The sequence below is a fragment of the Taudactylus pleione genome, unplaced genomic scaffold (genome assembly GCF_031769625.1).
Source record: "Taudactylus pleione unplaced genomic scaffold, aTauple2 ptg000080l, whole genome shotgun sequence".
Taxonomy (NCBI): domain Eukaryota; kingdom Metazoa; phylum Chordata; class Amphibia; order Anura; family Myobatrachidae; genus Taudactylus; species Taudactylus pleione.
In genome coordinates, this window is record NW_028284482.1 from 11,224,395 (window position 1) to 11,247,894 (window position 23,500).

Below are 23,500 nucleotides of genomic sequence, written 5' to 3' on the forward strand. Positions count from 1 at the left end.
CCCTGATGTATGTAGCAACCACGGACTAATTGCTCTGAGGTTTAGGGTTAATCTCAGAGACAGTCTTGAACCTGTCCACCCAAAGCTGTGCATTTAGGTTCAGAATGGCCCAAAGAGCTGTCTGGATTCTATTGAAGTATCTTCTCGTGCACAAACCAAACACCTTCTGCACTTTCAGCACTCAAAAGACACCTTGGGGGAGTTTAAAGGACCCAATGACCTACTCCAGAGAGTCATAGACTGGACTAAAGAGTTATCATAGGACTAGTTCCATCTTCTCAGCTACACTACCCATGTCAGTACAGCAACTAGCCCTCGGCCCTATCCCTCACACATTTACCTCATTGTTCAGGGTGCATCTGCTTGGCAGAAAGAAAAAAAGGAAAATGGCCAGCTGTAGTACACAATCAGAAACAGAGAGAGTCGAACTTCTTTTAAAAAGATCACATTTACACCTGCATCTGGGTTGTTAGACCATATCTCTAAGATTGGTCAATTTTATTCTTCTGCTTGGACTGCTTTCAGCTTCAAATCTTGCCCAGTTGTTCATCAAAGAGATATTCTATCTTCATGGTGTAAAAAAACAAAAATATTTTCAGATAGAAGAGTCCAGTTTTTGGAGATTAGCTTGATTTGCAAGGCAGAGCAAGTTAAGTTCTCTTCGGCCTACCACTCCGAATGGGCAAGAATGAGGTGGTAGGCCAAAAGAGTGAACCAAGATCTTGAAACCTTCCAAATACTGTACATTTCTTCCTCACAGCATGATTGGGTTGAACTTTCACCTTGGGCAGAGTTCGCACACAATAATCTGTATAATTTATCCTCCAATTCTTGACAATTTTTACAGTCTGTGGTCTCCATCCTCACGTTCCAGAATTTCAGTCACTGCCAGTCTTGGATGTTCCAGCAGCTAAATCCTCCCTTCAATAAGTCAGCAGAATTTGGAAGGATGTACATTCTTCATTAACCAAGTCCTCTGCCTGATACAAAGTCTCAGCAGATCGCAAGAGAAGAGCTGTTCCAAGTTTGAGTCTTGGAGATAGTGTATGGCAGTTGACTCGCAACTTAAAAAAAGTGTTCCATCCATGAAATTCGCACCACAATTCATAGGTCCTTTACCTGTGGAACGAGTAATCAGTCCAGTAGCCTAGAATCTTAAATTTACCAAATTTTCTTGACAATCCGATTTCTTTTCATATCTCTCCTGAAACCTCCAATTCGGAATTGGTTCCAGTCTTCCCTACCCATAGCTCCTAAGGCTCAAAGTCAACGTGGACTTTCAAAACTCCCCAGATGTTCATACTCATCTGATTAAAACATTTCATGACAAGATCCCTCACAAGGTCAAACAGTGTCTTGGCAGTCACTTGTAAAAAGGTGGGGGTACAGTCACAACCCTAACCAGAGACTCCAGACAGACCCCACTCCTCGTCAGCGGCTGCCGATCCACCACCTGAGAGTTGCCATGGCCGCCACTTTCCTGGTGCTAGGCTGACGGCACCTGCATGAAAATCATGCAGATGTTCTTGGTGTGCTTTCAGCAGCCGTTCTCACCAGTACTGGTTCATGGGCGCAGCCATCTTCAAGTGAACCACCTGACCTCAGCTCTACCAATGGAGTGCTGCACCTGCAGACCCAGCCAATCAACAGCTAGTGGATCCTTTAAAAAAAAAAAAAAAAAAAAAAAAAAAAAAAGACTGTGGGGGCGTGGCTTGACTAGGCATGGAGTAGGACGCTGGTCCCTTCGCTCTCCAGCCTTGTAATCCTGGACGATATCCTGCACCCCACGGAAGGCTTCCACATAACTCTGCCCCGTTGTGTAAAGAGCCCAGCATACCTCTGAGCAAGTCTCTGCTTGGTCGGCAGTCCGGCAGCGTGACTCCTGCGATTTCCAGGTGTCACGGTCCTCGGCCTGTGTGGTGCAACGCGGTGCCATTTTAGCTCCGGCTCCCTGTTGTGCGGCTGCTCCCTTCTTGTCTCCTGCGGCTTGAGAGACCTCCGGAGGCGGTTACCCTGCAGTGGGCTGCCTGAAGACCCTGGGCTGCTCCTGCTGAGAGCTATGAGCTCCGGATAACGGTCTGCATAGGACGCCAACTTGGGGAGTGTAAACTTAGGTGGGTCAGCTTGTCCTGGTCTACTGCTGCTTTGCCGATCCTGAGAAAGGGAGGCTGCTTGGTAGTGTCCCTTGCTGACTACCCTATAAGTACACACTGTCTGCTGTTGACGCTGCTCCCGTGATCAGTGCTCCTCTCCCACACTTCACAGCCTGATTGCCAAAGAGATCTGTGTGTGCCTCTCGTTGGAGTTGTGGTTACGCATGAACAGCCCATTAGCTGCCAGAATACAGTTTCACTTTTACACTATGGATCCTCCGAGTACCTACTGCTGCAGATATTGATTGATATTTATCTTTTGGCTTCATATTGATTCCGTAGTTGTCTGTCTAAGTTATTTCTCTAATGGTGAGGAAGTCCCAATCCTCTGCTGCATCCAGGTCGTCAAGGTTTGCCAGAAACAGTCCGGGCCCTTCCTCACCTGCACCCTCTATATCTGCCCCACCTTCGCCTGATATGGCTGCATCGCCTGAAGTTACTATGGAGACGCTAATGCAGGCCATTACGGATTATGAAAAACGTTTGGCAGACAGGGTTGAGGAGGTTCATGTAGACATCTCTCTCATTTGACAAGATATGCAAAAAAAAAATTTAGAGATAGAGTTGGGGAAGCAGAGAACTGGATATCTAATTTGGAGGATGCTAATGTGACTGTACCTGAGAGACTGTCTTCATTAGAGTCTCAGATGACTGCATGTCAGCAGAAATTAACGGATATTTTTCACTCCACAGTTTACAGTTGAGCGAGCCCACTGCATCCCTGACTGCCCTCTTCCTCCTGGTGCACAGCCACGGACCTTTATTACAAAGATTCTTCATTATAAAGGACCGTGATACCATTCTCCGTCTTGCTAGAACCAATGGCCCGTTGGAATATAATGGTAATAAAATTGTGGTCTATCAGGACTTTTCTACAGATGTCCAAAAATCCCCCACAGTTTCTGAAAGTGAAACGTCGGTTGAGAGACCTGCAGCTGCCTTATTCTATGCTCTTTCCTGCTCAGCTGCGGGTCGTGGTTGGGAACCCCACCCATTTCTTTGACTCTCCGCGCGAGGCCTCTGCCTGGATTGATCTACAGGCGCAGAACCGTGCTGTTCCACCATGAGAGATATTAACCAGAGTATAATATTTCCAATATATTGAGTGCTCTTTAAGTGATAGTGTCTTTTTACCATTTTCACCAACAGTATGTACATTATGTTTTATGTTGTTTATTTGTTATATGGAGATGCTTTTCAAGCATGTATGCCCACTTGTTTTACTCTTGCTTGGAAGTTTTTTTTCAGTGGTTTAGATCCTTTCACTGGGGACATGTCTTTTAAGTTGCAGATTTAGTTGCCCTTACTATTTTGAGGGTTTAGTTTAGTTTTTCTCTTTGAGACTAGTATTTTTGGGGTCTAGGTGCACCTGTGTTGGGGTAGGTATGCAGGGTGGGGGTGGTTGGTTCTGGGTATTTGTATTTTAATTTTTTCACAACCATTTATGTACTGTGTTGGATGGGGTTTTGGTAAAGTGTTTCTCCTGTTTCATGGTACCCATCGTTACTATGCTAAATTTTCTTTCCTGGAACGTCAGGGGCCTAAATGATAATGTTAAAACACTCCCTGGTCCTACGCCAAATTAAAGCTCTGACCCCTGAAATAGTCTGCTTAATGGAAACACACTTGATTGGTAGTCGTATCATGTCACTCAAAAAACCCTGGGTGGGCTGGGCCTTTCATTCCTTGTTTTTACGCACATTCCAGGGGGGGTTTCTGTATTAATTCACAAATCAATGTGCTTTAACTGTGTTAAGGTGCAGATAGATCCTCTGGGTCAGTATGTCTTTCTTGCAGGTACTTTCCATGCAGCTCCCCTTATTTTGTTAGCAATGTATATACCTCCCCCTTTTAATTCAACTATTCTTGCCAAGGTCTGTGATTTTCTTTTGGAATTTCTTAATATTTGTATTGAAGATTTCAATAAAATTTATTTGAGGAACCTCTCTCCACCTATCTAAGGATTCATCCGACCCCTTTTTCACACTTAATTGCGGAGATGAGTTTGGTGAATGCTTGGTGCAAGTGCTTTCCCCTAGCTCGTTGTTACTCATAACGTGTTTTCACGCATAGATATGGCTTTTGTATCGCGTTTAATACTAAAAAGTATTTGTTGAGGGGTGTCTCCGATCATTCCCCTCTATTGCTATCCTTTGACCTGACGTTTCCTAGGAGTGTTTCTTATTGGAGACTTAACCCCTTTTGGTTAACACAGATGGGGGCGGCTTCTGAACTCCTAGCAGTATGGCGTGAATTTCTTTAAATAAATTTAATAAAGAACTCTGGTCCCCTAGTCTGGGATGCCTTTAAGGCCTTTCTGAGCAGGGGGGGGTCTCTGATATCTAGGATATCGTAAACTCAAGGCTTTCAATAGGAAACGAGAGGAAGAATTGGAGTCTATGAGTGTGCAGCACTTAATGCGATATACCTTGCTAGCGGTCTTTTTGCTGATAGAGTGGAATGGCTTATTGTACACAAGCAGTTGACTAATTTTCTACTGGACAAGTCTAGATGCCACCTATTGGTGGCTTCACACGATTATTATACTCAGGGAGATCGCACGGGTAGATTTTTGGCCTATTTAGCTAGAGCTGAGGTTTCCCCTACCACTGTGCACAGATTGAAAGATGTTGCCGGGACAATTCATGAGGATACCCCTTCTATTGCTACTGCGTTCTCCATCCACTCATTACGCTGTGGTGTATAAATCCAGAGCCCTTTACTCTTTTTCTGAACTGTCCAGTTACTTCGATCAAATAATTTTGCCAGTTTTGTCTGATGAGCAGCAACAGATTTTAGACTCCCCTCTCTCATTAGAAGAGGTGGAGGAGGCTATCAAGTCCCTTCCTAACAATAAAGCTCCTGGTGTAGACGGACTCCCTAATGAATTATATAAGACCCTTGCGAGCTTCTTTATTCCCCAGCTCTTGGAAATATTTGAGCACTTCTATGGGATTTGTTCGCTTCCCCCACTCTATGGCGGAGGCTATAATTATATTAACTCCAAAGCCTGGTAAGGACCCACTGTCCCCCGATTCGTATCATCTTCTCTCACTGCTGGCATCGGATATAAAAATATTGCCCTAAAATTTTGGCTTCCCGGCTTAATACAGTGATTCTTGAGATTATCCACATTGACCAAACAGGTTTTATGCCGGGAAGCTCCACCACCATTAATTTGAGAAGGGTATTCACCTATCTACAGGCGGCTGGTGTGAAGATGGACGATTAATATCTGTGGATGCAGCACGTGCATGAGCCTCGGTGGAGTGGCCTTTCCTTTTGGAAGTTCTATCTAGATTCGGAAAAGGGTCTAAAATTCCTGGCATGGATTAAACTTTTATATTCATGTCCGGTTGCTAGAATCAGTGTGTGAATGGTTTTGTTACCAAATACTTTAAAAAATTGGAAAGGGGGACTAGACAGGGATGCCAGTTGTCCCCTTTGCAGTTTGCCCTTGCTATAGAGCCCACGGCCTGCGCTATTAGAGCCTCCTCTGATCTCTGTCCATGATTTTGAAACCAGGAGGAGGAAAAGATTGGTCTTTATGCAGATGACACGATTCTATTCCTGACAAATATGCAGAGCTCTTTGCCAGCACTCCTCGAGTTAGTGGAAACATTTGGTTTGTATTCCGGCATTCATATAAACTGGGATAAATCTAATATTTCCTCTTTCCCCTGATGCCCCTCCTCCAAGTGCATACAATTTTCCCCTTGGATGGTGTACTCAAGTATCTTGGTATACAGCTTTCGCACTCTCCGGCTGACTTTATTCACTTAAATCTTACTCCCCAAACTGATAACTTTAAAACCAAGTCTCAGACATGGCAAAAACTTCCTCTCTCAGTAACAGGTCGTGTAAATCTTGTATATAAAAACTTGGGTTGAATAACCATCTTAATATTACAAAACTCTCCGGTGTATATTCCCTTGTCCCAGTTTAGGATGATTGCCAGCTGTATTACTTCATTTAATTGGGGAAACAAGGCTCCATGTATAGCTTATAAAAGAGTGTGTTGGCCTCGAGGGGAGGGTGGTCTGGCATTGATTTATCTCTTTATCTCACTGCTCAGATGTCCCAGTTGGGGGGGAATAGGTCACGAGAATCTTCCATTAGCTCTTCTTGCAAAAACGGGTATGAATATTTTCTCCCACACAGTTTTGCTGGCCCATACTTCTCTCTCACGGTGCCCACCGTTGCTGCAACAGACCCAGAGAGTGTGGCTCGCTGGGGAGAAATTATTGGGGGAAACTCCAACTGATCCATGCTCTCCACTTTGGGGTAATCTTTCTTTTTCAGAACTTAAGGGATTGCAGGGTGGATCGGTTTGGAAGTCATATGAAGTGGTAGCTATTTGTCAGTTACATCAAGATGGGGTTTCACACTTTTTTGCATTCTTAACCTCCAAATATGGTCTCCCGGCTCATTTCTTTTACAGATACCTTCAGCATGTTCTCTGTGCACAGTGGAGGGATGCGGCTCCTGACTTTCGTGAGGCTCCAATGCGTTTATTGGCGCGTACTTTGCCCTCTAGGATATCAGTTTCTGTGGCCTACTCCTTACTGTTATCTCCTAGGGAAGAAGGGGGGTTTGACTAACCTTATCCCAATGGGGTCTAATGATTTGGGTACTCTGTCTGACGATGACTGGAAGGTTGTTATAGGGACCCCCCCCGGCAAGCTACGGCTTATGCCAGATTTCAGCAGATAGTTGTATATTTTGCGTAGGGTTTATTGGGCCCCGTTTAGACTTTTTGTGATTGGTGGTTCTGACGTGGACTCCTGTCCCAAATGCTTTACCCCCTCTGATTTCTGGCACCTCCTCTGGTCATGCCCTTGTATTGCTTCATTTTGGTCTAGTGTGATGGTGGTGTGCGAGACACGGGTATCCATGTACCTCTACTGTCTCCACGCATCTGTTTATTTGGCCTGGATTTTGAGGATTCCCTGTCTGTTTCCCTTATATTATATGTCAACAACCTTTTAACTCTGGCAAGGGTGTGTATTGCCCGCAAGTGAATGGCCCCTGATTCACCCACCTTTGCATCCTGGGTAGCATTGGTTAATTTGACAACATCTCATGAACATTATATGTACCAGAAACGTAACTGCCCGAGTAAATTCGATAAAGTTTGGTCCCGGTGACAGAAATTCCGCTATGCTCTCTCTGATTGCTAGTAACTGATTCCTTAGTTCTTGTGTTTGGAGTGTCCCCATCAGCCACTCACATTTAATTGAATGAGTTTAAAAAAAAAAAAAATGTTATTCTTGTCTAGAATATATGCAAGATTGATAATGTGATTGTTAAATGCTAATATTTGTTTTTTATATTGTTTTATATTATGCATTGCAGAACAACAAAATGTTATGTCAGCTATTATGCTGCTGTACGGATTTACATGCATTACTGTACATTTTTGGTCTCACATTTTCTTATTGTATATATTTTTCTATTGCCATTAGAATTTTTTTTTTTTTAAACAAACAAGGACTTACTAGTTGCCAGTGCAAAGTCTCATTGCAGGCCATGTGAGCACATTATCTATCCCCCTCAGCGATTTTTTATTTTTCTTCCGAGTTATCAGTTTATCCCAGGTCTGCTGCTTCCAATACAGCAGCCAGCTCCTCTGCTCTGCGAGGCATCCACTCGAGCTCCACAGTGTCTGCCAGTGTTCAGCCAAGCTTCTATAGTTTCAGTTCAGTAACCAGCTATCCGCAAGTATACTGTATCCAGTTATCCAAAAGTCTACAGAATCTCATTCTGTGTCCAGTTACCTGCAAAGCCACAGTTTCCTGTACAGTGTCCAGTTATCCACAAGACCACTGAATTCTGTTCAGTGACCAGTACCTTGGGACTTGGTAACAGAGAGGTAAGATTTTTTTTTTTTTTCCCCCCAACCACTCCAACCCTAGACCCCCCAAAGCTCAGGTACACCAAGTCACTCAGATCCAGTTGCGACACCTGCCGCAGATGGGGATTATTTACCATCCCCTATTCCAAGCCAATCACTAAAAGGACCAGAATGCAAGTTACTGCCTAGTATGGGGCCCCCTTTATGAAACAGCTCCTCACCAGATCCACTATGCTTCCAAACACTGATTGCTGGTACTGACAGTCTTCAAATTTCTCTCTCCAAGCAGGGAGAAAGAAAAATCACTTAAACTGGTTCCTCAACTGGAGGAAGTACCAGAGAGCAGAGGGTAGAAGTGGAAGGCACCTCCAATGTCCAAAACTAGCAATAAACAAAGTCTGTACATAAGTAAAAAGGAAGCAGAAATGCAAGTTTACAAAGGATAGTGTGTACTTTATTGCCTCTACAGTGGTGTGCAAATTAATTGGGGAAATAAAAAAAATGTGCTTACTGGAGATGGTGTGGGCTCACAAATGTGGCCTTATGCCAGCTACGGAGGTTGAAAATTAAGCACTGTGATGGAAATTTAGGGCATAACATGCTCTTTGCCTATATTTCAAGAAACGTGAAGGCTCTTATCGAAGGACTGAAAATAAGTCTGCTTCACTGGCTGGAATCTCTCCCCCAATTTAAACAGCACATAGAACTTATGGTGTAGTGTCAAGTTAAGGCTTGGCAAAATAGAAATTAACCATTCTTGGTTTAACAGTTTAACTTAAGTGTAGTTTCATGGCAAAATTTTAAATTTGACAAACTGGCATATGTAGTGTACAACTAGTTATTGCCGCTTAAGGCACCATATAAATTAATAGCAAGTAGAGAACAAGCTACAAACCTGAACGTCCGGTTTTGTCCAAATAGGTTTTCATGCGATGGTTATAGGGGAATACAGATGTTGTGGCTCCAATTTCAGCTCCCATATTACAGATGGTGGCCATTCCGGTACAGGAGATAGAGTCCACTCCAGGACCATGATATTCAACAATGGCTCCAGTGCCACCCTTCACAGTCAGGATGCCCGCTACTTTCAGAATTACATCTTTTGGTGAAGTCCAGCCAGATAACTTTCCGGTCAATTTAACACCAATGACCTGAAAAATAGAATAATTAATTAAAGGCCACACCCCCTACATCCCAATAAAATTGACTAGTGTGATAATGCGTTTCTACTACACTTCATGTTTTATAGGAATAGTTTGGCTTTTGTAGTGTCAGATTTTAAATAATTTTTTACGATCCATTAATACTGTCCAGCAGATTGAGACACCCTCCCTCTCGCTGGGTAATCATTCAATTGTCCTGGTGACAACCCAAAGTGATTTATCAACTTTGGAAGGGATAGGTGCAGCAAAAACTGGCCCAGGAACAGAGGCAGAAGTCCAACAATAGCACAGCTTGGGAGCATGCAGCCATTATCTAAAGCCTGACACGTCAAGTGTTCCCCACACACCTCTAAAGCAGCCCATACACTGCAATATGCACAATGCATGACGGTCAATCCAATGCTCCACATATCGGGCGATTCCCACACACAGAGCAAAGTGGTGGCACCTCCCTCCCTCAGCCGCATAGTGCAACATGGGATAGTACATCGCATCCCCAGATCTTACGGAAAATTCACTCGATGTACGACCCCACGGAAGTGCGCACAGTAGGATATCATGCCCATACACGGTACGATACAGCAGCTATATCGTACCAATCCGTCAGATCGGTATATATAAGCCATCTATATCGCACTGTATGGCCAGCCTTAGACTAATTTAATTCAAGCAGAGCCATCTTTCCCTTCTGCTTCATGTTTTTCTATGCAATTTGTTTGTCTCATTATCCCCCACTGTCCCCTATAAAAAGGAGATTTTGGTACTTACCATAAAATCCTTCCCTCTTAGTCCATCTGGCAGTTACATTGGGTTGAGCTGCTGGCTCAGGAGTTCAGGCACTGCAAAAAATGTGTATGCTCTAACCCCTTTCAATCCCCTCCTACCACAACCAGACCTCAGTTTTATTTTCTCACAAAGCCGCATGAGAAAGACCAACCAACAAGACAAACAAATTATGTAACCAAGAGAACAAGACGAGTATAGAACAAAAGGACAACAAAATCAGGGAAGGAGCATTGTCCCCCAGATGGATTAAGATAATAGGATTTTACGATGAGTACCAAAATCCATTCACCTCTCATTCATTCTGGGGGGACACTGGCAGTTAGGCTTGCTTTGTGAAATCCCAACTTAACTACAGGGAGCACCATCTGGCAGAGCCGCACACAAGATAGTCCGCCCAAAACTAGCATCACCGGAACCACAGGCATTGAACCAGTATAAATTTTGTATATTTATGCACAGGAGGACCATGTCACCGTCCTGCATAGCTGTTCAACTGAGGCCCCATGCTGAACCGCCCAGGAGGCCCCAACAGCCAGAGTGCACGAGTCCGAAGACTATGCAGAGCAGGCTTAGCCAAAGGCATACTAGCCTGACATATGGACGACGTAATCCATCTGGCAATGGACGACTTGGATGCTGGCCAGCCTCTTAGGGGCTTCAATTAAGACCAAAAGTGTACATCTCCAATTTGACTGACAGATTCAGTCACCGTAGATCCTCACAGCCCAGACCACGCCCAAAGGCTCTAAAGATGCAGGACCAGAAGACTAGCCCAGCCCGGAAAAAGCCAGGAGATTATCCTGGTTCAGAAGGTGGTGGTTTAGGCCAAAAGACCACTTGGTCAGGATGGAAAATGACCAATGGAGGCTTACAAGATAAGGCCGCCAACCTCGAGACGGGCCTAGCAGGTGCAATGGCCAGCAGAAAAACCACCTTAATCGTAAGTGCTCTCAGAACCATGGTCTCAAGAGGCCTCGAGGGAGGCAGCTGAAGAGCCTCAAATCACTACATTCAAATCCCTTGTTGGAACGTATGGGGGCAAGGTGTGAACTTCCAGAATGATGGGCAAACCCCTCTGAAAAAATGGACAAGGCAGAACCTGAGCCTTGATTGGAAAAAAAAAAAAAAAAAAAAAAAAAAAAAGCGAAAGGTCATGAGATAAAACCAATCTGAAGAAAAGCCAAGAGACGCAGCAAACCAAGTAGATGCTGAGATTCAGACGTTTGCACCAGGAAATGTTTAACTTCTAAACCAGATGGTAAAACCTTGAAGTGACAAGTTTGAGCCCTGATCATGTTCTGTACAAGCAGCCTGGTAACCCATGAGCACTCAAGATCTGGATCTCAAGAACGATGCCGGCTAAGCCAGATGACGTACATCTAGGTGTAGACAAGAGCCCTGCCTTATCAGATCTTTTCTTATTGTAAGACAATAAGGAGCTTCAGCCAGCATGGCCCAAAGAAGAGCATACCACTGCCAGTCTGGAGCTACGTGAATAATCAGGAGACCATCCCGGCGAACCCACTGAAGTATCCTGGCCAGCATGGGCAATGGTAGAAACCTTTATCCCAACTGAAAGGACCAAGGCACTGTCATGGTATCTACAAATAGAGCCTGTGGATTTCTTGAGCGAGCCATGTACATGGGAAGCTTTGTTTAACCTGGAGGTCTACGTTGGGCAGACCCCACCGATTCACAATCAGCTTAAACACCTTCTAGTGAAGTGCCTACTCAGAAATGGACAATGTGGAGACTGAAGAAGTCAGTCTCCCAGTTGCCCACTCCTGGGATGTAGATGGCCGAATTGGCAGGAACCCAGCATTCCGCCCAATGACAAATGCAAGACACCTCCATCAGAGCCTGACGATTGCTGTTCCCACCCTTTAACAGCACGACGGCGGCCTATGTAAAACAGACTATCCAAACTGGCCTGCCCTGTAGGACCTGTGTGCTTGGAGCAGTGAGTACCGAAGCACCCTTAATTCCAGGATGTTGATCGGTTGGGGAGCAGTAGTCTGCCCTCCCTGTCAGGCTGGCATCCGTTGTGACCAACCCCCAGTCCCAAAATAAGAACTGGGATCCCTTTGACAGATTGAGTATGAAGCCACCACAGTAGAGACTGGAATGTCTGTTAGGATAGCCAAAACAGTTGTCTGTCCCAGTGGCAAACGCAGAATTTGTAGATGGGAGTTTCCAAATGCTTGAAATTAGAGTGTTGCCAGTCCATAATTAGCACTTAACCAGCTTTAATATGAGTTATACAAAGTGTATTGTGTCATAATTTCAGCATACACAGGACCAGAGAACACAGTAAGCCATTAAATGCAGCAGTAGGGGCCATTCTCCCTGAGGTGAATGTTTTTATTTGAGATGACGGCACCATTCTAGAGCATTGGAGCAAGTCCGGGGGAGCAGCAGCAAAAAAAACAAAACAAAAAAAAAACCTAGCACTGCCTACACATATATGTACATATTAGTCTCCTTATGCACTGGAGAAGGTATTATACAGTAACCCCATTTGTCTATAGCAGTGCATCCCTAAAAGTGCATGTTTTCCAGATCTCCTAGTTGATGCACATGTGTATTTATTACTGGCTGACACATGTTAAAAGAATTCACAGGTGGTGCTGATCATTTAGTTTGTGATGCTGCGAAAACATGGAGCAGTAGTAAAATTTTAGATTACCATTTCAATTGGCTCATTGTGTGGGCTGGGGAGGGGGGTTTTCAGGCAACCGGAACCCCCTCCTGCGTTTGCCTCGGTGTCCAGACTGAATCCAGCCCTGGACCAATGGCATGAAATCTGTCATTGCATAGTCTGGGCATGAAACCTAAAGAGCAGTACTGCTTTGACGCAAGCTACCATTTTTCCCCAGAAGTTGCATACACTGGACCACTGAGACCTGAGGTAATCTCACCAGGGATTGAAAATCCCAAATCTTCTGAACAAGAAGACAGACCTTATGACTGCGGGTATTGAACCAGAGGCCCAAAAAGAGCTTCTGAGATGGAGTGATATTTGACTTTGGTAATTTATGATCCATCCACAAGACTCTATAGTCTCCACCTCCACAATCATTTGCTGACATAGTACATCCACTGGAGCCTTGAGAAGGTTGTCCAAATAAGTAGAGATTGTAATTCCCTTTAGTCTTAAATAAATCATGCAGGCAATGACCTTTGTGAATACTCGGGGTCCTTAGACAGACCAAAAGGTAGAATCAGGAATTGAATATGTATATCCCCAACTGCAAGCCTGAATCTGTCAAAGGGATCCCAGTTCTTAGTTTGACGCCCTTGCCAAACGGCTACATACACACATCCTTTATGTCTATAGGAATTCCCCATGCTCCATGGCGCTGATAACAGAGCACAGAGACTATCTTGAACTTTGCCAGAAACCTATTGGAAATGAGCCACTTCATATTCAAGACCTGATGGAAGGACCAGTCTGCCTTCTGACCAAGAAGAGGCTTGAGTAGAACCCCAGTCCTTGCTGGTGGGAAGTAACAGGAACAATTACTCCAGAATCTGAAAGAGAATGCACCGCCTCCAGAATGACCATCTCAGTGGATCTAGGAGGAAGCGGAGTGATTAAAAAACACACACACACACACTTCTGCGCAGAGATCAGATGCAGACTGGAGCCACACATCCCAGAATCTCAGCAAGAAGGCCCCTACCACAGAGGATGGGATTGGGCTCTCTGAGCCACGCAGACTGTTTCTCTACCCCTGCCAGAGAAGTGAAGAAGCAACACCACAACTATTTTGCCTTAGGAGCAGAGACCGGGATATAAGGGCACTTACCTCCCGTAGCCTGGGTATAATATTGGCAAGTTCCAGTCCCAAAAATACAAAAAGCCTCCTTCAAAATGGACCTCCTGTAGGGTACGCTTTGACACAGTCAAAGTCAGATGAGTTTTCTGGCAGAAATGGCGAAAGCAGAAATACGTATTTGCATAGCCGATGCATCCAGAGAGGCATCTCCAATATAAACAGACGACTCACGGATTTGGTCTACCAGGGCAAGGTGAACAGACATCTACCTGTAAACCTGACACCAATTGTTCGGTCCAGGAATTTATGGCCTTATTGACCCAGGCGATGTCAAGAATGGGACGAACCTGAAAAAGCAAACAGATTTAAATAGGGCATCACACTTTGTCCGTGTGAGAGAGTGGCAGACTGCAACATGGGAATCACCGTAATTTTAGTCAATTTGGTTAGGAGCATCTACCCTGGTTGGGAACTCCCAAACCTTGGTGTCCCCATTCATAAAAGGATAGGCATGTTTAAAATCTTCTGGGTACCTAAAACCTTTTATCCAATTTAAGCCAAGCCCCCTTCAAAATATATCAGTAAAATGATAAGAGGACAGAAATTTAGATATATGCATCTCTTTACATTTAAATAAAGCATAGACACCTCCTCCTCATGAATATGTAACGTCTGGCAAACGGTCTGTCTCAGTTAATTTCCAGACACTAATACTGGCTGGTGCATCCTCCTCCCAACCTGATGCATCCACCTAATAGGGGTCCCTAGCTCATCCTCCTGTGAGGTATTAAGGAAATCTAAATACAGAGGAACAAGCGCTTCTTAGCATCTGAAGAACCAGAGAAGGTCAAAAATGTATCCATAGATCCAGACATCTTTGTTAGAGACTATTCAATGTTGCAGGCCCAAACCAGCTCTGTGGAAGGCTCCGACAGAAGCTGAGGGACTGACCGAGCACAAGGGAGTGATGAATCGCTCACCTGAGATTGACGATCTACTCGCCTTGAAAGCAGTGCAATGAACTGTGCCATGGCCCTAGCCAGCTCTGGGATCAGACTGATCTGCTGAACACCCTGCTGGCCAGTTCACTGCTTCTATCGCAAGACGGCTCCTGGTTCTGTGCAACTGTTAAATTTCAGATTAGAAAGAAGGAACCATCTGGTTTCTGATCAAGAAGAGGCTGGATCAAGCATAAAATAATGCAGCAGAGGAAGCTTGCTTTGCCTTAGACACCTTTTTCAGGCTTCCCCGACAGGTTGTTGATGACAAACAGAAATGCAGAGGGTAAAAAACCAAACAAATAAAAAAACCTGTGTAACCTAGAAACCTGCCTGATTCAGCATTGATCACTATTCTGCTTATACGCACGCAACGCAGTTGCCAATATCAGCGGTGATATGTAAATCTCAGTCTGACATAAGAATGCCCATTTCCCCTTACTCACATCCGTTTACTTGGGCAACATAGCGAAACAATCGGTAACATCAGACCCATACGTAAAGGCAGGTCAGACCTCATTCAGGAATTGCTTACTTCAGCGCACGCTATGAGGGCTGAGTCTAGTATCACAGTAAATTAATGCACGCCCCTGAAATGTCACTCGAATGCACTGGCGCACCTGCGTTCGGCCGAGCATCCCCCCCATCACCACTCACAAACGGCACTTCCTGTCAATCACTGCGTGGTCACTGCAATCGCAGCATCTGGTTCGCTCACTGCGATGCGAATCAGCAACTGCGATTCTTGCTGAATCAGGCCCCAAGTTCGAAACAGAAATAGTGCAGGAAATCAGTAAATTTACATGGACACAATAACCCTGCCTAAGCTGCATGTAATATTGCAGGCCAGTGAGAAAAAAAATAAGTGCATGCCACCAGTCTGCTAAACAGTATTTTAGAGTTATAAATAGGACCAAGGCCAGGTAATCAATCTTGTAGCAGAAGCAGTGTTAATGAATCAAAAATAGTTCTTAATACCCACCTATAACAGTAGCCACATGAAAAGATCTCCAGGCATTACACAGTAAGGTTAGCCACCTCCAACATAAAAAGGCATTAATCACCACAGCCATCTACAGAATTTTTAAGCACATTGCCCCCTGAAACCTGTATTCTAGAGCCAGAATGCAGGTCCCTCGTCAGATACAGAACTTGTAACACTGGAACCAGAGATTCAGCCCAGGTGGAAACAGGGGAGGAGCAAGCTGCAAAGAATCACTGGGAGGGGGGGGCGACTTTGGCACATAAAGCGCAGAAAACCCCCTCTCTCATTTGGTGGCCCATCTATTTGCACCTTTCAGCAGAGGGACAGCCAGTCACAGGGACACAGTAATGCGATGCTGTGTACAGGAGAGATTTGGCTGGAGTTGCAGCTCAGAGCTACCACCACAATAGGCTGCGACTGCCCACAGACCCCAGGACCAGACGTTAATAGGCAGAGGCCCAGACCGGGAAGCAGTGACTGTTATGGAGGGGGGAGCAGACAAAAAGGACAGTGCCCTTAAGTCATTCATCTAGCTTAATAAGGTAAACATGTAAAGGTGGTCTGCACTCAACATGCAGCAATAGGGGACAATAATAGCAAGCAACTCACCTTTGGACATTTCAGTTCCCATGGAATTCCTGCCATAACATCTACAGCATCAGCACCGCCAACTCCAATGCAGATCCCCCCCAAACCTCCACCATTAGGAGTGTGAGAGTCTGTACCAATGAGGAGAACTCCAGGATATGCATAGTTTTCCAGGATAATCTAATGTGACAAAACAAAATTGCATACTTTGGAACAGATATGACCATGATGGGAAATGAACATTTCAAGACCTTACAACAGCTGTAAATAGTCCGACACAGCAACAGTTCAGATACCGGCAGGAGTCGTCCATTTACATACACACAAAAAAAAAAAAAAAAAAAAGACTCCTTACGCAGTATTAGCATAATTGTATCCCACTGCATACAAAGACTCAGCAGCAATGGGAATTACATACAACTCAGAATCAGGACCATAGCTCTGTTTTGAGAGGCTGCAAAAAAAAAGAGACCCACATGGGGTGGTGGTCTGAGCAGGTAGAAAAAAAAAAAAAAAAAAAAAAAAAAAAGAGGGGGGGGGGGGGGGGGGGGGTTTAACCCCCTATTGCTCCTCAGCACACTGAATAGTACCTGCAACAATATATGAAGACTATATGGTCATAGAGTTCACTGCTAGTGACAGAAGCCGTGACGTGGCCTAGCAGCTTCCCATGTATTTGCAAATGCATGCAACTAATATCTCTGATTTCTATGACCATATAGTCTTCATATGTTGTTGCAGGCACTATTCAGTGTGCTGAGGAATAGGGGGTTAAACCCCCCTCCTTTTTATCTACTTCGTATGACCCCTCCCTTTCATGCACCTGATTAGTGCTGCTAGATTGAGTGAGCAGCTGCCATTTTTTGTTTGTTTATCATTATTAGGTCAGAGACCTCTAATACATTAAGAGTGTGACCACTTTTAGGTGTAGCAAAAAAAAAAATATAAAAAAAAAATATATAGCTTGCTCCAGGACTAGGCAAGCCATAATGCCTGCAATTTCTTTTAGAAATATCCCATATCCCTTTGCAACATCAAAATAAATTGAAAGCCCCAAATATATATATTTTTACAATTTAAACTGCAAAGGGGGGAAAAATAAATAAATAAATTGATTGATATCACCATATTACATTTGTATATGGAAGAAAATCTCTTCAAAATTCGCAAACTGCTTTGCCGTGTCGAAGTACATAAAGCAAAAAACACCAATTTTAATTCTGGTAAATAACTGCAAATACACCACACATTTAAGGTTTCTAAATAGAAAACCTAAATCTTAAGCAGAGTATCCACATGCCGATTAAACAGAGCAATTGAACGGTTAAGACATCATAATCGCTCATTAATCGTGCATAAATCGGGCAGTATAATGTCGGAAACGACCAGCGATGTCCACTCCCGCTGGTCGTTTCCGACATCAATCATCGCCTGAACATGCCAGTCAGTCAATCTGCCGCTAATGACAGATTGGCCATGTTCAGGGATGAGGGAAAATGCCTGCACTGAATGACATATCATTCAGTGTAGGCACTACAGGGGATGAGGAACGACTGCACGATTACAATGTTGTAATCGTACTGTCGTTCCAAGATCTACAAGTGGATACGCACCTTTACAGTCGCCACCAGCTGGCAATTATAGATGTCAGGACATGCCACAGTGACAATTACTGCACTATAGCTAATGAATGATTTACAGTCTAAAATAAAGTATTGAAATGTGAGCCAAGTCTTAGGAGGTTGCTTTCATTTTAGGCAAGTCGGAGCAATAGGCAAATTCAAAAGAAACTACGCATAGATACTTAAAAGGGAAGGCGTACACCCCTAAACTAAGTTTGTGGCTATGAACTAGTAAGACGTAACAAGATCTTACTATTTGCAGAGTATTCTGCCATTGCGATTTATTTCTCTATAGTTATGGTCCAGTTGGTGGCGATCATGAGCATGGGTGGAGCAGTACTAAGGAAAAAAATTAGTTATGGTAAGAACTTGCCTTTATTACCTCTCTTTGAAGTCCATAGGGTCCTCAGGGAGACCTTGGGCTGTAGGTGGTGGATGAGGAATCCGGGCACCACGCAGTTAAAGCTTTCAGCTCCCAGGATGCATTGGTCCATTCTCCCTATATCCCACCCCCGAGCCAGATGCACCTCAGTTTGTGACAAGCCAAAGGCCAGAGGAGGATAAGAGAGAAGACTGGTACACACAAGAATCACTCACGGAGAAGGAGATGGGAAACCGGTGACCAGAAACATAGCCCATATGAAGCCAGGTGTGTCAGGCGGGTGCCCTGTGGACTTCGAAGAAAGTTAAAAGGCAAGTTCTTACCATAACTCATTTTCTTCAGGGTCCATAGGCTCCACAGGGACACGTCCCAAAGCAGTCCTTTTTAGGGTGGGGACGCTCCTGTGCTGAGAGGAGAATCCGGCACCCAAAGGAAGCATCCTAGGAGGCGAAGGGGAGGTTGAATCCTGAGGACACCGTGGAGGAAGGTGTGGATATCCGGTAGCTGAGCAAGTTTACGTTACAGCCATGCAGACAGAGCAGAGACATGCACTTTCAGTGAGGCCAGGCGGAGGCCAAGGTTCAATCCAGCTTGAAGGAATACAGGACTCTGGAAGTCCGAAACACCTGGGGGTCATAACCGCTGGGATGACACCAATGGAAATATGCATGCCACACTCCGTGGTAGATCAGAGCAGAAGCCGGCTTACGTGCTCTAAGCATCGTGTTGGATGACAGAGCTAGAGAATCCTTTGGACCTTAGGAGGGATGTCTCAAGAGCCATGCCGTCAAAGACAGATCACCCAGGTTCGGGTAAAAGGCATGGACTTGAGACAACAGGTCCGGTCGTTGAGGCAGCAGGAACGGAGTGTCGATGGAGAGACTCTGAAGATCTGAGTACCAAAGACATCTGGGCCAAGCTGGAGCCTCCAGCCGGACAGCGTCTCCATCTTGTTTGAACTTCCGAAGAACAAGGGAGACTAGAGGGAATAGGTACGCAAACTGGAAGGTCCACTTCACAGATAATGCGTCTACAAAAGGTTGCCTCGGCAACTCCTGTTCTGGACCAACACACAGGCAGTTTGTGATTGTGTCGGGAGACAATGAGGTCCACCTCTGAGAGGCCCCATCTGTTCACCAGGAGTTGAAACACCTCTTGGTGAAGAGACCATTCCCTGGGATGCACATAGTGACGGCTGAGGAAGTCTGCTTCACAATTGAGAACTCCCAGAAGAAACACCGCAGAGATGGCAGGGAGGTGACCCTCGGCCCATGTCAGAATATGTGACACTTCTGTCATTGCTGCCTCCATGTGAGTGATTTAAGCCACTGTTGTGGCATAGTCGGGCTGAACCTGTACAGGTTTCCCGTGAAGTATGTGCTGGGCCAGTTTGAGGGCCCTGTATACAGCTCGAAGTTCCAATATGTTGATTGGCAGGATTAATCCGACCGATGTCCAACGGCCCTGAAAGGAGTGCGGACTAGTCACTGCACTCCAGCCCCGGAGACTGGCATCCATCATTGTGATTACCCAGTCCGGGATAACCCTTGGTGACCCTTGGTTAGATGAGATGTCTGTAGCTACCAAAAAAAAAAAAATAAAGAGAAAGACGCACCTCTGAGCCTTGATCCGATGTGTTAACCTGTTCCATCTGGAGAGGATTAGCCTTTGCAAAGGCCTGGAATGGAACTGAGCATATTACACCATGTCAAAGGTGGACACCATGGATCCCAGAATTTGCATTGCCAAGTGGATTGACACTCAGCAATTGTGAATACATCTGCGCACTTGTAGATGAAGTGTGGAGATCTTGTCTGACTTCAGAAAGATTCTGATCCTGAGAATCCAGGGCTCCCAGATGATTCATTCTCTGTGAGGGATTCAGGGAGGACTTTTTCCAGTTAATTAACCATCCATGCTTTTGAAGGAAAGCAATGGTTAGCTGTAGATGGCTTTAAAAGCACCTCTGGGTGAATATCCAGTGATACCATAAAGTCCCCAGGCTCCATAGCTAGGATGATTGAGCGTAGGGCTTCCATCCTGAACCTTTTAGGAATTTGTTCAGGGATTTGAGATGGAGGATAGGCCAATGAGTGCCTTCAGCTTCTGAACCAGAAAGAAAGTAGAACTAGTCCCTTGATGAGATAGTGGGACTGGCATAATTACCCCTGCTTGCAGCAAGGACTGTATAGCTTTCTGGATTTGTAAGGCCTTGTTCAGGTCTGAAGGAGGGCCTGCGTAGAAAAACTGGTGAGGAGGCCGAATGAGAAATGAGAGGACGTACCCGTGAGAGACCACTTCTCTTACCCAAGCATCCAAGGTGGTTTGACACCAGCACTGGGCGAACTTAAAGTCGGCCTCCCACTCTGGGATCCCCTAGATGGAGGTCCGTCCTGTTAGGCCAGGGGTTCCCAACCACGGTCCTCAAGGCACACTAACAGTCCAGGTTTTAAGGATAGCCATAGTTGAACACAGGTGACTTAATTAGTACCTTAGTTATTTTGATTTAACCATCTGTTCTTCAGCATGGATATCACTAAAACCAGGACTGTTAGTGTGCCTTGAGGACAGAGGTTGGGAATCACTGTGTTAGGCTAAGGGTTTAGAAGCAGGGCATCTGGTGTTCCAGAACTGCTTGGTTCTGGGTCTGGCAGCCCTCGTGGAGGCCAACTGCCTAGTAAAGGACTGGCCTTTAGGCTTTCCTTGAGGATGAAAGGATTTAAAAGATATAGGCCCCGATTCAGAACCGCTCGCAAAAGGAGAGCGCTCGCTCTGAATCAGGGTGGCCGTTTTTTTTTTTTTGTTTTAAACAAACAAGCCTCCTGGCCGCTGGCTAAGCTGTGGGTGGTCACCCACAGCTTTTGCGAACGGCCAGGTGATGGTCGCGATCGGGCTTGCGGTAGGGTCTCGTCTGCCGAAAGCCCCAGTGATGTCAGTAGGGCTGCCCACAAACGGCAGGCGTTCCTTCAGGAACGCCTCCGTTTGTCTAGCCATCCCGCCTACAAAACGGGCGAGCAGTCGATCAACTTCAACAATCGCCGTTTGTAGTGAGCCCCAGAGCGAGAGAATTACTCTCGCTCCGGGGCTTGCGCACGCCACGCGTGTGCAATGCCCCACCATCAACCCGCTTGCGAATGGGACTGAATCAGGGCCATAGTCCGAGGCCTTGTAGTAGAATGAGCTGAAAGCAGAAATCTCAATTTTGATGCTGCCAACGTGGTTACTATCTTGTCAAGGTCAGGGCCAAACAAGATCTCCCCATTATAGGGTAATCCTTCAAGGCCTTTCTTGGAATCCGCATCAGAAACTCTGGAGGTTAGGAGACTGACATCCAATGTTGCTTCTCCAATTTAGGAAGCTGCATCTCGAATGTGAGCAACAAAAGACAAGTGATCCCTAGAAGCTTTAGAGGGGGGAGAGAGCACACACACACACACACACACACACACACACACACACACACACACACACACACACCTTAAAGTGCATCAGCCCAGTTCCCTATAGCCTCAGCTACCCATGTGATAGCCATGGGTGGACGGCCAACAGTCCCTTAAAGAGAGTATATCGATTTCAGGCAAGCTTCCACCTTCCTATCTGTAGCTCGATGAAGTAATTGTAGGAATAGGCAACGTAGCGCTTGTAAACGCGTAACATGGGAATCCACCTCAGGGGGTGTTTCATTTTGCACAATGAGCCACAGAAAAAGGGCAACATGAAATTAGACGTTTTTGTGGTTGAAACCCCTTAAGAGGCTGCAGCCATGTATTCAGCTATTGATCCGTTGGAGAGGGTGTTTGGATTTAGGGGCTGGCTCGTCATCTTCGATTAATAAAATGGATCCGACAGCCAGCGCCAAGGCAGGATCATTATTTTTGACCAACTCATCCTCCGCCAGAGTGGAGTCAGGTTAGAGAGATCAGCATCTTTCGCCTCCTCGGATGATACCTCAGAATCTGAGTGTTGCGTGGACTGTGACGATACCACAAGACGCTTAAAAGGGGTTACTGGGTAGGGGCCTCTCATCTTGCAACAAGGTTTGAAAGGCATGAGATATAGCCACCAGACTCTGCACTGAGTTAGAGAGTACGTCTACCCATGGAGGGGGTACTTGTATCGCCAGAACCTATTATGACATCCCCAAAGGGGGCATTACTGCCTGCTGCGATAACCCCATAGGGGGAATTACAGCCGGATCCACTAGGCGGTCCGCAATAGTGACCAGTACCTGAGAAAATGAAGCCCAGGGGGGGCTCTAGAACCAGCTCTGTCTGATGGGCCAGGTGGAGTATAACACTTACTACATAACTCATCTTGTATCAAATCCTCCTCAATTAAGTCTGCAGCACATAACTTGCAAGACAGCAGTATGGGAGCAGATGCCAGTTACTCTTGCTTTTGCTAGACATAGCTGCAGAGTAAATGGCACTGGGTATAATGCAACCACTGTGTATGTAGGATAATAGTAGGAATGCAATATACTGGTCCTGTCTTATGCTTGGGTAAGATGCAGGAGCACACAGCCCAAATATGGCACAGTGCAAAAAAAAACTGTATGAGACAAACCTCACAAAAATACTTGGTTCTATAGAGGTGAGGCACAGGAAAACCCCTGAATACACCTGTTCATTATGGTGATAGTCAGAGAAAAGGTAAAGCTATAAGCTGACAGATGAGAGGAACAGACAGGCAGCATTAGCATAAGTTACATACAATGCAGAAATAACCAAAACTGCATCAAGTACACAGACTCAGTGTCTGGTAGGCTGCCTTAGAGAAGATTGCCACAGGAGACCTCAGAGGGAGCGTGGTCGGAGGAGAGCGAGACCTCAGTGGAATGGCACCTTGAGCTGCGGGGCCACAGACCTCCCCATGCTGATTGTTTACCCAGCTGGAAGCTGGTTTCCTTCAACTGCGCGGTGCCCGGATTCCTCATCCACCACCTGCACCCCAAGGTCTCCCTGTGGAGACTATGGACCCTGAAGAAGAAAGAAGTAGTTAAACCACTGCTAAAAGATGACCTTGAGTCAAGTGTGCAGTCACAAGACTAAAGAGAAATAAAATAAAAAAAATAAATAAAAAACTCAAATCTCATGTATACATTATAGTACATTTCCATCTACAGTAGCTGACCACAAACTTCCTGTCGAAGAGAATAAAGGAATAACTACAGTTATCAACTGCTTAATA

General features: G+C 45.3%; 1 protein-coding gene across 1 annotated transcript in view; it reads right to left on the bottom strand.

Annotated features, from left to right (window-relative positions):
• Nucleotides 1-23,500, bottom strand: part of ACO2 (aconitase 2) — a 60,601-nt gene that overhangs the window by 29,303 nt on the left and 7,798 nt on the right. The window contains exons 5-6 of the mRNA XM_088468082.1: nucleotides 16,328-16,486; nucleotides 8,903-9,158 (exon numbers count right to left, since the gene is read on the bottom strand). Coding sequence (XP_088324208.1) covers nucleotides 8,903-9,158; nucleotides 16,328-16,486 — 415 coding nt within the window. The remainder of the gene's footprint in view (nucleotides 1-8,902; nucleotides 9,159-16,327; nucleotides 16,487-23,500) is intronic.